The 13,375-nt window shown below is 37.1% G+C and overlaps 1 protein-coding gene across 3 annotated transcripts in view; it reads right to left on the bottom strand.

The window, feature by feature from the left end:
- The window catches only part of LOC121380409 (splicing factor 3B subunit 1-like), a 41,006-nt gene that overhangs the window by 6,852 nt on the left and 20,779 nt on the right, over positions 1-13,375 (bottom strand). For all 3 annotated transcript variants that reach the window (XM_041509209.1, XM_041509211.1, XM_041509210.1), the window contains 9 exons: positions 12,683-12,953; positions 11,898-12,043; positions 11,059-11,205; positions 9,494-9,619; positions 4,559-4,780; positions 3,816-3,998; positions 3,252-3,430; positions 2,647-2,832; positions 143-415 (listed from right to left, as the gene is read on the bottom strand). In XM_041509209.1, the coding sequence (XP_041365143.1) occupies positions 143-415; positions 2,647-2,832; positions 3,252-3,430; positions 3,816-3,998; positions 4,559-4,780; positions 9,494-9,619; positions 11,059-11,205; positions 11,898-12,043; positions 12,683-12,953 (1,733 nt within the window). The remainder of the gene's footprint in view (positions 1-142; positions 416-2,646; positions 2,833-3,251; positions 3,431-3,815; positions 3,999-4,558; positions 4,781-9,493; positions 9,620-11,058; positions 11,206-11,897; positions 12,044-12,682; positions 12,954-13,375) is intronic.

Below are 13,375 nucleotides of genomic sequence, written 5' to 3'. Positions count from 1 at the left end.
AATCGACTCATGAAGTTGGACTCTGTTAGAAGAATTTACTTATCAGAAGCCCAAAACCTCCCGTCCTGGGCAAGGAAATAAGCCTTAACATAAAGAGCCCTGAAAAGAACATTTTGTCTGCATAAAGCAAATCTAAATTTACCTGTCCATAAGAGCATCTTCAAAGAGAGGTGAAACAGCATAGATGTAATCTTTGCCCATCTCCCCGATGTATTCGAACATGAATGACAGAGACTTGAGGACCCCGTTCTGCACATTCAGTTCAGGAACCCGGTACTCGTTCATCAGAGCTGGGAGAACAGTAAACGGCGAACATGTCTCGGCGACGATGGCGATAGCGACCGTCGTACACACACGGTTCTGACGTTCTTGTACCTTCAAGTTATTCAACAACGTAGCAAGCACATCATGTGGGCTGAAAGGTAAAAATACAGCAAAAATAAATGTAAAAATTCATAAATATTTTACAATAGATTATTGCATACTTAACTATTTGTTGAATATATATATATATATATATATATATATATATATATATATCTATCTTACATTTTCAGTGCAATCAAAGTATGTGATACTTTTCAGATCACATACTTTAAGAATTTGATAACTATGCAAATTAGATGTAAATTTGTTGAGGTCTCGGCACTAGGTTTATTGACATTTAAGCAAATGTACTTGGGTGACACTCCATGATTGACGTATGCATTCAGTCATCAAATAAAAACATTTCAATGGCAATTTGACACTGAAAGCTGTCCAGCGTTCAGAAAATAAAAAACGTTAGACATAACTTTATTTTGATGTAAGGACATCCAAAATGACGTCATTCGAGTTTGACGTCATTTCCATTATGCTCGCATAATACAATTATTATTCCTAATATATGATATTGACGATACCGAAAAACACTCTGGTAATAACCTCTATATATATATATATATATATATTAAATTTCATTGTGGCCCCTTTGATATAATAGTTTTAGAATACTTTGGTTTAATTCACCAGAGTATGACAAATATTTTGAAAAGTCACTAGCCACAGGGCTAGTGAGTTTGTGAAAACCACTAGCCCACCAAGATAAAGCACTAGCCCAAATTCCTGATCAATTATAACTGGATTTTTATATAATTTTTGTAACATTACACATTTACGAGTATAACAGTAAAATAAAACAAACACGTAAATCATGTTGTAACTTTCAGTTTTTTGTCGTGTTGTACGTTTTGTCTTTTGTCAAGTGTGATCCATCGTCATTGTCCCGTTTTTGTTTTTGCCCTCCCCCCGGGGAAAAATAATTGAGCAAATTCTTGGTTGGTATCTAAAAACACTATCAAAATAATTAAATTTAAATGAGGGTACGACAGTGTCGCCAGGAACGGTGATGCCAAATACAGGGCATTATTCCGTGTCAGACCGATATCAAAAGAATATAACGGCGACATCTAATTCGTTGTTAATTGATGAACAAAAAAGGTATTATCTTGTATCGGCAGCTGTGACGTTTTATCCAAACCGATACACGTAATAGGCCAAGCCGAGTCATTGCATATGCGGTTACCATTAAAGTAAATTGTTTTCCTGATTGCCGATAACCACATGTTAGCGAAGTGTTAAATTAGAAAACAATAGGTAAATAAAACAAACACTGAAATTCAAAGCATGGCTGGGGTTTACTTGATTGAGATTAACCTGTCGTCGTGATTGGTGATTTCCAAGTTCTTAGCCTAAAACATGTGCGAGATTAACGACCACGTGACGTGTCTAACCAATAAAAACACGCATGTCATTAGACTTTATTTCCTGTGCCAGAAACTTGAAAGGGAAAGGTAAACAATGCACGCTTAACTGTGACGATGTAGAGATAGCATGTTACTGCAGTGGATTATTATTATATACTCATTGCGTTGTTGATATTATTTGATGACAAACGTCACAATCAAATTTATTAAACGAAATTTCAGCCGAGAGAAAAAGAAAGAAAAAAAAAAACCCACGCTCGAGCGATGACGAGAGGAGGGGGGAAACCACTAGCCCGCAGGGGCTAGTGGTTTTGCGTTTCTCACTAGCCCGAACTTAAAAACCACTAGCCACGGGCGTCAGGCTAGCGGATTTGTCGAACTCTGAATTCACACAATTCCGACTTTCTGAATATTTTACAATAGATTAATGCATACTGTACTATTTGTTGAATATAAGCTTTTTCATTATGGCACTTTTACTGCAATAGGTTTAGAATATTTTGGTTTAATTCAGTAATGGTTACAAATACAAATGACGTTGGTCACTGTACTACATGTGTAACAATTACTGATTATACAATAAGCTAAGGCCCCATTCCATGAAAGCATTTTATTCTGCATTGTAAAATTTGAAACATGTTGGTTCCATGAGATGTTCTTTTTTGTTCAGCCAATGGGATTCCTGTATTTGAGGTTAGTTCATTTAGTCTGATGGACAGTGAGCGCTACCCACCCACGTTTACCACTAAAATGTTTTTGTTGGTAGTTTCTGCCTTAAGAATGCCATGAAATCAGATATTCGAAACAATTCAAGTGTCTATATCAAACTGATGTTCTGGCATGCTATCAGCTGCCTGTAAGTACTTGAGAACGTAGTAAACAAGTCTAAAGCTGTCCTCACCCGATGGCCTTAGCGATGTAACCGAATGTGTTAACGGTCGCCCTCCTGATGGCCTTCTTGTGGGCCTTGAGAAGTTCCAGCAGTTCGAAACAGATCCTCATCCATTCCCTTGCTGACACGAACTCCGCACCCCGGTCAGCGATTCGACCAACCAGATCAATGCAGTTCTCCTGGACTTTCTCATGTCTGCAACAGAACAATACAACAGCTGATTCAATATTACAATACATTTTATTCCTATTAACACTTTGCATCTGAAACTAGCACAAGAAATAAAAACACTATGAATGCAACTTACCAGGGAAATAAAATAAAGTGTGGAGTTGAAATGCTGATGCCACCTAATTAACAGTTGACAATTTATACCATTTTTTATGTGTGATTAACAATTGGAATTAAAGACCATCCTTTTTTCTCTTTAACAAAATATCATGGTAACATCAAAACTTGAGTCTAGTGACATACTTTGGTCAAAACAAAACTCCCGAAAAACACCCAACCCAACCTGACCCCACACCCTCCCCCCACCAGTTTGTTTTATTAATGTAGTTTATTATTTAAACATTACTTATTGAAAAAAAGCAGCAATGAAACCAAAAACACACCTGTTTTTTAAGATGGGTGTAAGTCGAGGCAGGAGATCCTTGATGGGCGGCGTCATCTTCGTCATACCGATCACATTGACGATGCCCTTCAGAGCCCCGAGGATTGAACCCAGAACCTCCGGGTACTCCTCTCCCAGATACTCGTACAAGACCACACCCAGGTGACCCATCAGCTTCTCCTGCACACACAAAAGAAAAAACAATTACAATGTGCCCTGACACAAAAGTCAACCTTTTAACAATTTTCAACTTAAAAATTAAGTTATTAACATTTGTTTTAAGGCTAGAATTAACATAATACCTTTTAAAAGAAAGAGCACACTCAAAGTTTAAATCTACAGGCTATTAAGGAGTAACATTTGCATATATATTTCTCATAAAATTATGCTATACACTTTGGTGATCATCTTTACAGATAACAGTATTTAGCCGAAGTATTAACACTTGACCTGAATCTTGCCAAACACACCATCGATGTTTGTTAAAATCTAACTTAAATGGATAGTGGTAGGCCAAAAAAGCCCTACATACACCGCCACAAAATAACAAGTAAAACAAGCTGACCTCCTGGCATGTCTTCATGACAATGGCAATCCTTGATATGAGATCCGCGGCCTGCTGTCTCACTTTAGCCGACTTGTTGTTGAGACGCCACAGGATCGTACCACAGATCTGTGGCAGGTACGGCTTCACCCGCTTACCGAGTGCGTTGATCACAGTACCAAAACCATTCAGCATAACCACATCCTGAGAGGAAAATACATGAATAGTGAGTGCAAACAAACATCAACTATCAAAATATATATTCTGAGTTTCAAACACCTTAAGTAGGGACTTGGTTCAAACAGTAAAAGTTTGTTTTGTTTGACGACACCACTAAAAGACATTGATTTATTAATCATTGGCTATTGGATGTCAAACATCTGGTAATTCTGACATATAGCCTTAGAGAGGAAACTGTCTACATTTTACCATTAGTAGCATAGGATCTTTAATATGCACCATTCCACAAACAAAATAGTACATACAGTGGCCTTTTATATACGTCTTGTACTGGCTAGAACAAGAAATGGCTCAATGTGCCCATAAATGGGAACCGATCCTAGACTATGAATCAAGTGCATGATGTACCACTGGGCAATGTCCCAACCCTACAGAATGAAAGACAAAAAAAACCTGCTGTTACTACATAGGCTACTTTTACTAAGCAGCAACGAAGACTAAAATTTAAATACAAAATAACCCCCCCAAAAAGAACCCATCGCAGGTGACGTGTAGAGAAATATAACTGACACCCTCCCCCATACCTCTGTGGTCTGCTCCTGGAAGGCGTACAGTATTCCGTCTATGAGCTGCTCCTCGAGCCGCGAGTCGATGTCAGCTGCGCCGAGGTTTGCGACGATCTTCTCGATGGTCTCCATTACCATCTTCCGGTACTGCTCCGCCTCATCCTTCAGATCATCCACCACGCGGCCCACGATCTCCGCCGCGCCCACCTTGTTGGCTATCTCTACAGTCGTGTCCACCAGCTGAGAAAAACAAATGAGGAACATTTACCGATACACTCAAAATAAAGATTATTCAGTGATTAAAATAAGTTAAAATTTTGTTTTGTTTAACCAATATAGCACACCGATTTATTAAACATCGGCCATTAGATGTCAAACATTTGTTATTTTTGACACGCAAGAAACCCGCTACATTATTCCATTAGTAGCAAAAAATCTTTTATATGCACCATCCCACAGACAGGATAGCACATACCATTGCCTTTGATACCAGTCATGGTGCACTGGCTGGAACGAGAAATGACCCAATGGGCCCAACAACTGGGGTCGATCCTAGACTGACTGCGCACCAAACAAGCGCTTACCACAGGGCTACATCCTGCACCTATTCAGTGATTCATTACCATAAACCTATATAACAAATAATGAAGTTGGTGCCACTACAACTATACAACTAGCAGAAAGGCTCATCTCATACACAGACATTACCATAAACCTATATAATAATGAAGTTGGTGCCACTACAACTATACAACTAGCAGAAAGGCTCATCTCATACACAGACATTACCATAAACCTATATAACAAATAATGAAGTTGGTGCCACTACAACTATACAACTAGCAGAAAGGCTTATCTCATACACAGACATTACCATAAACCTATGTAACAAATAATGAAGTTGGTGCCACTACAACCATACAACTAGCAGAAAGGCGTATCTCATACACAGACATTACCATAAACCTATATAACAAATAATGAAGTTGGTGCCACTACAACTATACAAACAGCAGAAAGGCTTATCTCATACACAGACATTACCATAAACCTATATAACAAATAATGAAGTTGGTGCCACTACAACTATACAACTAGCAGAAAGGCTCATCTCATACACAGACATTACCATAAACCTATATAACAAATAATGAAGTTGGTGCCAATACAACTATACAACTAGCAGAAAGGCTCATCTCATACACAGACATTACCATAAACCTATATAACAAATAATGAAGTTGGTGCCAATACAACTATACAACTAGCAGAAAGGCTCATCTCATACACAGACATTACCATAAACCTATATAACAAATAATGAAGTTGGTGCCAATACAACTATACAACTAGCAGAAAGGCTCATCTCATACAGACATTACCATAAACCTATATAACAAATAATGAAGTTGGTGCCACTACAACTATACAACTAGCAGAAAGGCTCATCTCATACACAGACATTACCATAAACCTATATAACAAATAATGAAGTTGGTGCCAATAAAACTATACAACTAGCAGAAAGGCTCATCTCATACACAGACATTACCATAAACCTATATAACAAATAATGAAGTTGGTGCCAATAAAACTATACAACTAGCAGAAAGGCTCATCTCATACACAGACATTACCATAAACCTATATAACAAATAATGAAGTTGGTGCCACTACAACTATACAAACAGCAGAAAGGCTCATCTCATACACAGACATTACCATAAACCTATATAACAAATAATGAAGTTGGTGCCAATACAACTATACAAACAGCAGAAAGGCTCATCTCATACACAGACATTACCATAAACCTATATAACAAATAATGAAGTTGGTGCCACTACAACTATACAAACAGCAGAAAGGCTCATCTCATACACAGACATTACCATAAACCTATATAACAAATAATGAAGTTGGTGCCACTACAACTATACAAACAGCAGAAAGGCTCATCTCATACACAGACATTACCATAAACCTATATAACAAATAATGAAGTTGGTGCCAATACAACTATACAAACAGCAGAAAGGCTTATCTCATACACAGACATTACCATAAACCTATATAACAAATAATGAAGTTGGTGCCAATACAACTATACAAACAGCAGAAAGGCTTATCTCATACACACATTACCATAAACCTATGTAACAAATAATGAAGTTGGTGCCACTACAACTATACAACTAGCAGAAAGGCTCATCTCATACAGACATTACCATAAACCTATATAACAAATAATGAAGTTGGTGCCAATACAACTATACAAACAGCAGAAAGGCTTATCTCATACACAGACATTACCATAAACCTATATAACAAATAATGAAGTTGGTGCCAATACAACTATACAAACAGCAGAAAGGCTTATCTCATACACAGACATTACCATAAACCTATGTAACAAATAATGAAGTTGGTGCCACTACAACTATACAACTAGCAGAAAGGCTCATCTCATACAGACATTACCATAAACCTATATAACAAATAATGAAGTTGGTGCCAATACAACTATACAAACAGCAGAAAGGCTCATCTCATACAGACATTACCATAAACCTATGTAACAAATAATGAAGTTGGTGCCACTACAACTATACAACTAGCAGAAAGGCTCATCTCATACACAGACATTACCATAAACCTATATAACAAATAATGAAGTTGGTGCCAATACAACTATACAAACAGCAGAAAGGCTCATCTCATACACAGACATTACCATAAACCTATGTAACAAATAATGAAGTTGGTGCCACTACAACTATACAACTAGCAGAAAGGCTCATCTCATACAGACATTACCATAAACCTATATAACAAATAATGAAGTTGGTGCCACTACAACTATACAAACAGCAGAAAGGCTCATCTCATACACAGACATTACCATAAACCTATGTAACAAATAATGAAGTTGGTGCCACTACAACTATACAACTAGCAGAAAGGCTCATCTCATACAGACATTACCATAAACCTATATAACAAATAATGAAGTTGGTGCCACTACAACTATACAACTAGCAGAAAGGCTCATCTCATACAGACATTACCATAAACCTATATAACAAATAATGAAGTTGGTGCCACTACAACTATACAAACAGCAGAAAGGCTCATCTCATACACAGACATTACCATAAACCTATGTAACAAATAATGAAGTTGGTGCCACTACAACTATACAACTAGCAGAAAGGCTCATCTCATACAGACATTACCATAAACCTATATAACAAATAATGAAGTTGGTGCCACTACAACTATACAACTAGCAGAAAGGCTTATCTCATACACAGACATTACCATAAACCTATATAACAAATAATGAAGTTGGTGCCACTACAACTATACAACTAGCAGAAAGGCTCATCTCATACACAGACATTACCATAAACCTATATAACAAATAATGAAGTTGGTGCCACTACAACTATACAACTAGCAGAAAGGCTCATCTCATACACAGACATTACCATAAACCTATGTAACAAATAATGAAGTTGGTGCCACTACAACTATACAACTAGCAGAAAGGCTAATCTCATACACAGACATTACCATAAACCTATATAACAAATAATGAAGTTGGTGCCACTACAACTATACAACTAGCAGAAAGGCTCATCTCATACACAGACATTACCATAAACCTATATAACAAATAATGAAGTTGGTGCCACTACAACTATACAACTAGCAGAAAGGCTTATCTCATACAGACATTACCATAAACCTATGTAACAAATAATGAAGTTGGTGCCACTACAACCATACAACTAGCAGAAAGGCGTATCTCATACACAGACATTACCATAAACCTATATAACAAATAATGAAGTTGGTGCCACTACAACTATACAACTAGCAGAAAGGCTCATCTCATACAGACATTACCATAAACCTATATAACAAATAATGAAGTTGGTGCCACTACAACTATACAACTAGCAGAAAGGCTCATCTCATACACAGACATTACCATAAACCTATGTAACAAATAATGAAGTTGGTGCCACTACAACTATACAACTAGCAGAAAGGCTCATCTCATACAGACATTACCATAAACCTATATAACAAATAATGAAGTTGGTGCCACTACAACTATACAACTAGCAGAAAGGCTTATCTCATACACAGACATTACCATAAACCTATATAACAAATAATGAAGTTGGTGCCACTACAACTATACAACTAGCAGAAAGGCTTATCTCATACACAGACATTACCATAAACCTATATAACAAATAATGAAGTTGGTGCCACTACAACTATACAACTAGCAGAAAGGCTCATCTCATACACAGACATTACCATAAACCTATATAACAAATAATGAAGTTGGTGCCACTACAACTATACAACTAGCAGAAAGGCTAATCTCATACACAGACATTACCATAAACCTATATAACAAATAATGAAGTTGGTGCCACTACAACTATACAACTAGCAGAAAGGCTCATCTCATACACAGACATTACCATAAACCTATATAACAAATAATGAAGTTGGTGCCACTACAACTATACAACTAGCAGAAAGGCTCATCTCATACACAGACATTACCATAAACCTATATAACAAATAATGAAGTTGGTGCCACTACAAGTATACAACTAGCAGAAAGGCTTATCTCATACACAGACATTACCATAAACCTATATAACAAATAATGAAGTTGGTGCCACTACAACTATACAACTAGCAGAAAGGCTCATCTCATACACAGACATTACCATAAACCTATATAACAAATAATGAAGTTGGTGCCACTACAACTATACAAACAGCAGAAAGGCTCATCTCAACACAGATATTCTGTAGATATTTTATTGCATCTTTTTTTTAGGCAAACTAGTAAAATAAATCAGGCAACAGAGAGAGTGAGAGACAGAGACAGAGAGAGAGAGACAGAAGAGTATATTTTACCTGTCGATAATTCCTACGATCCAAAGCCATTCTTTGGTTCCAGAAATGTTTAAAGAAAGCTGGCAGGATTTCATCTTTGATGTACTGTGGCTCAACACCATCTGTTGCACAACACTGCTTCACCACCTACAACAACAAAAAAAACTATGAACATGTGGAAAAAAAACATTATGTCCACTACCTGACTGTGAATATTGCTAGGAATGGATAAAACATCTTCGATAAACACACATGGTGGAATCGTCCATCTTTAATTTATTACTGTTAATTATATTATTGTAAAAACAAAACATTGGCCTAAAGAAATAAAAACTAAGAAAGTTTACATAGAATTGCGAAAGACACATATATTTAAACTTGTGTGAATAGTGGTGTATGAAGTAAAATTTGTTTCAAACAGAATGAATAATACTTTAGAACTGTGTGTTACTCTGCCTCAGAGGTAGTGACGAACTGTAATGCAACATCAACGTGATTCAGTTTTTAAAACTCTTTACATCATTGGCAGGTAAACTATATATATTTCATGAAAATAGTATAAATTTAATACATGTGTAGGTTTCAAGTGTTGTTAAATTCAATATGCAGCAATGAATTTAACCATATTTTAACGAAATACAGTAATTTTGTTGTTCAACGGTTGACCAGTTTAACATAATAACCCTAAAATCCAAAGTTCGTGCAAAACTACCATCACCATAATATTATGTGGTTTTACTGTTCATGTTTCTGTAATTTTGACATTTTTCCCATCAATAGCAAGAGATCTTTTACATGCACCATCCCACAGACAGGAGAGCATATATCACCAGTTTTGGTACACTGGGTGAAACGAGAAATAGCCCAATAGCTGACTGACGGGGATCGATCCTAGACCGACCAAGCATCAGGCGAGCATTTTATCACTGGTCTACGTCCAGCCCCCATTAATAACAGAATATATTGTAAAGTGTTAAAATCTGTTTTGTTTAATGACACCACTAGAGCACATTGATTAAACAATCATCAGCTATTGGATGTTAAACAATTCATATACGTAGTCATCACAGGAAACCTGCTACATTTTCCCCATTAGCAGTGAAGAATCTTTTATATGCAATTTCCCACAGACAGGAAAGCACACATCACGGCCTTTAACCAGTAGTGGTGCACTGGTTGGATAAAATAATAATAAAAATAATAGTAACTTGAATGGATCCACTGAGGTGGTTAATTCTGTGACATAAGCACCTCAGGCTCAACCGAGCTAAATCACACGCCAAAATATCACAGGTAAGTAGATTTAAAATATCAAAGGTAAGTATCATTACAATATCACAGGTAAGTATATTTAGAATATCACAGGTAAGTATATTTAGAATATCACAGGTAAGTATATTTAGAATATCACAGGTAAGTATATTTAGAATATCACAGGTAAGTATATTTAAAATATCACAGGTAAGTATATTTAGAATATCACAGGTAAGTATATTTAAAATATCACAGGTAAGTATATTTAAAATATCACAGGTAAGTATCATTAAAAGTTGGAATAAAATTCTGTTTGCTAAAGTATGCCGCACCTTCAGGACTATTTTCTTCATTTCCTCGTCGGGAGACTGGAACTCTCGGATGAGGATCAACATCACTTCCCTCGTGTAGTAGTTAGCATACTCGGCATCCATCAACGGAATCAGGTAACCGATAGCCTTCAAGAAAGCTGCCAAACCCTGCAAGTTAGACAGTTAAACCAGTATATCAGTACGCATTGATGAAATCAACATTGACATGAGGACTCGATGTGAAACAAATATAAGGTAGGACATTCAATATTATTTTAAAATAAAGATACCTTACTAAAAATGTATCCTACAGACTTATGGGGACACGTATGTTCTCTGCAAACCTGCCGCAGCCATATATTCAGTTTTAATCAGCTACAAGATGTAGCAGGCTCATCAAACCAAGCCAACAGCAGCTTGTTTTATTAGCTATATTATAGGAAGCAAGGAAATGGTTTATTTAACGACGCACTCAACACATTTTATTTACGGTTACATGGTGTCAGACATATGGTTAAGGACCACACAGATATTGAGGGATGAAACCTGCTGTCGCCACTTTATGGGCTACTCTTTTCGATTAGCAGCAAGGGATCTTTTATATGCACCATCCCATAGACAGGATAGCACATACCACGGCCTTTGATGTACCAGTCGTAGTGCACTGGCTGAAGTGAGAAATAGCCCTCTATATTATAGTGACATCCAGTTGGACAACATAAAAACAAAACACCAAATAATTTAATTTTGATGCAGACAGGACACCACCACCTTCAGAACACAACTATTTAATTCAATAAATGTCTGAGCAGTATCATTAATTATAAATTATTTTGACGGAACTGCAACAGGATGCCTACCTTTCCTCTATGCTGTCTGATGCCCTTCCACAGAGGTTTGAGCACACTGTCAAAGGACTCGATACCGTACGGTGTAGCAGCTTCGGCCAAGGCAGCCAGAGCTAACGCAGTGATAGTTCGTACCTTCTGCTGCTCATCAACCAGACCTAGTAACACAATATGATGATAAAATAAATCAGTTACTGTATAATCAATGTTTATGTGGATGCAGTTAGATGAAATTACTATAGAAAATTCTTTGATGATATAGTTGAATTTAATGACTATCCAATTAACAGATATTCTCATAATTTTTAAATCCATAACTAGTAATGCTGCACGCTAGGCTTATAAGATGTACTTCTTGCAACATATTGACTTTTAACAACTGCTAGCAAAACATTCAACTTATTCAACATGTATACTATCTAACGGGGAATGCTGTACAAATAATGTTTGGATCCAGTAAGTTACAGCCTTTGTTCATTGATAATACAGCCCCAAAATTGATAATACAAGTGAAAAGGTGGTCAGCGGGAAAGTTTTTTTTTACTCTGCGGCTATGAAAATCAAGATCATTTCTGGAATCCACCCACCACTGAAGAGAATAATGTTTGGTCCCGTAAGTTGTCGCCTTTTATTTATTTAAAATACAACACCAAAAATCGATAATACAAGTGAAAAGGTGGTCAGTGGCAATGCTTTCTTTACTCTGCATCAATGAAAATTAAGATCATTTCTGGAATCCTCCCCCCCCCCCCCCCCCCCCCCCCACCAAACAGGCTTCACAAGTGCTAGATACACACCATGTTCAATAATTTCCACCAAGTTCTTCAAATGGGGTAGAATGGCACAGCCCATGAGGATGGCGATCTGCTGTACAATCTTGATGCCAGTGTGCCTGGCCTGCCACGACTTCTTGCTCTTACACACGGCCTTCAGGAAGGGCAGGAGAGACGGGATTCCCAGGGCGGACGCGACGACAGCGAACGCACGGGCCGTCGTGTTACGGACGTACTCGTCCATGTTGTCAATGTCTGGTCTCATCGTCGAAATCATAGTCGCAAGACCCGCAGCCTGCAAATAAATATCTACACATTTAACACAAAAACAAACAGCTGAATAATGGGATGATCATAGTTGCAAGACCCGCAGCCTGCAAATAAATATCTACACATTTAACACAAAAACAAACAGCTGAAGAATGGGATGATCATAGTCGCAAGACCCGCAGCCTGCAAATAAATATCTACACATTTAACACAAAACAAACAGCTGACGAATGGATGGTAATAGTCGCAAAACCCACAGCCTGCAAATAAATATCTACACATTTAACACAAAAACAAACAGCTGACGAATGGATGGTAATAGTCGCAAAACCCACAGCCTGCAAATAAATATCTACACATTTAACACAAAAACAAACAGCTGAAGAATGGATGGTAATAGTCGCAAAACCCACAGCCTGCAAATAAATATCTACACATTTAACACAA

Source organism: Gigantopelta aegis, chromosome 9 (assembly GCF_016097555.1).
Source record: "Gigantopelta aegis isolate Gae_Host chromosome 9, Gae_host_genome, whole genome shotgun sequence".
In the NCBI taxonomy this organism is placed as follows: domain Eukaryota; kingdom Metazoa; phylum Mollusca; class Gastropoda; order Neomphalida; family Peltospiridae; genus Gigantopelta; species Gigantopelta aegis.
This window is presented reverse-complemented; position numbering and strand designations above follow the sequence as displayed.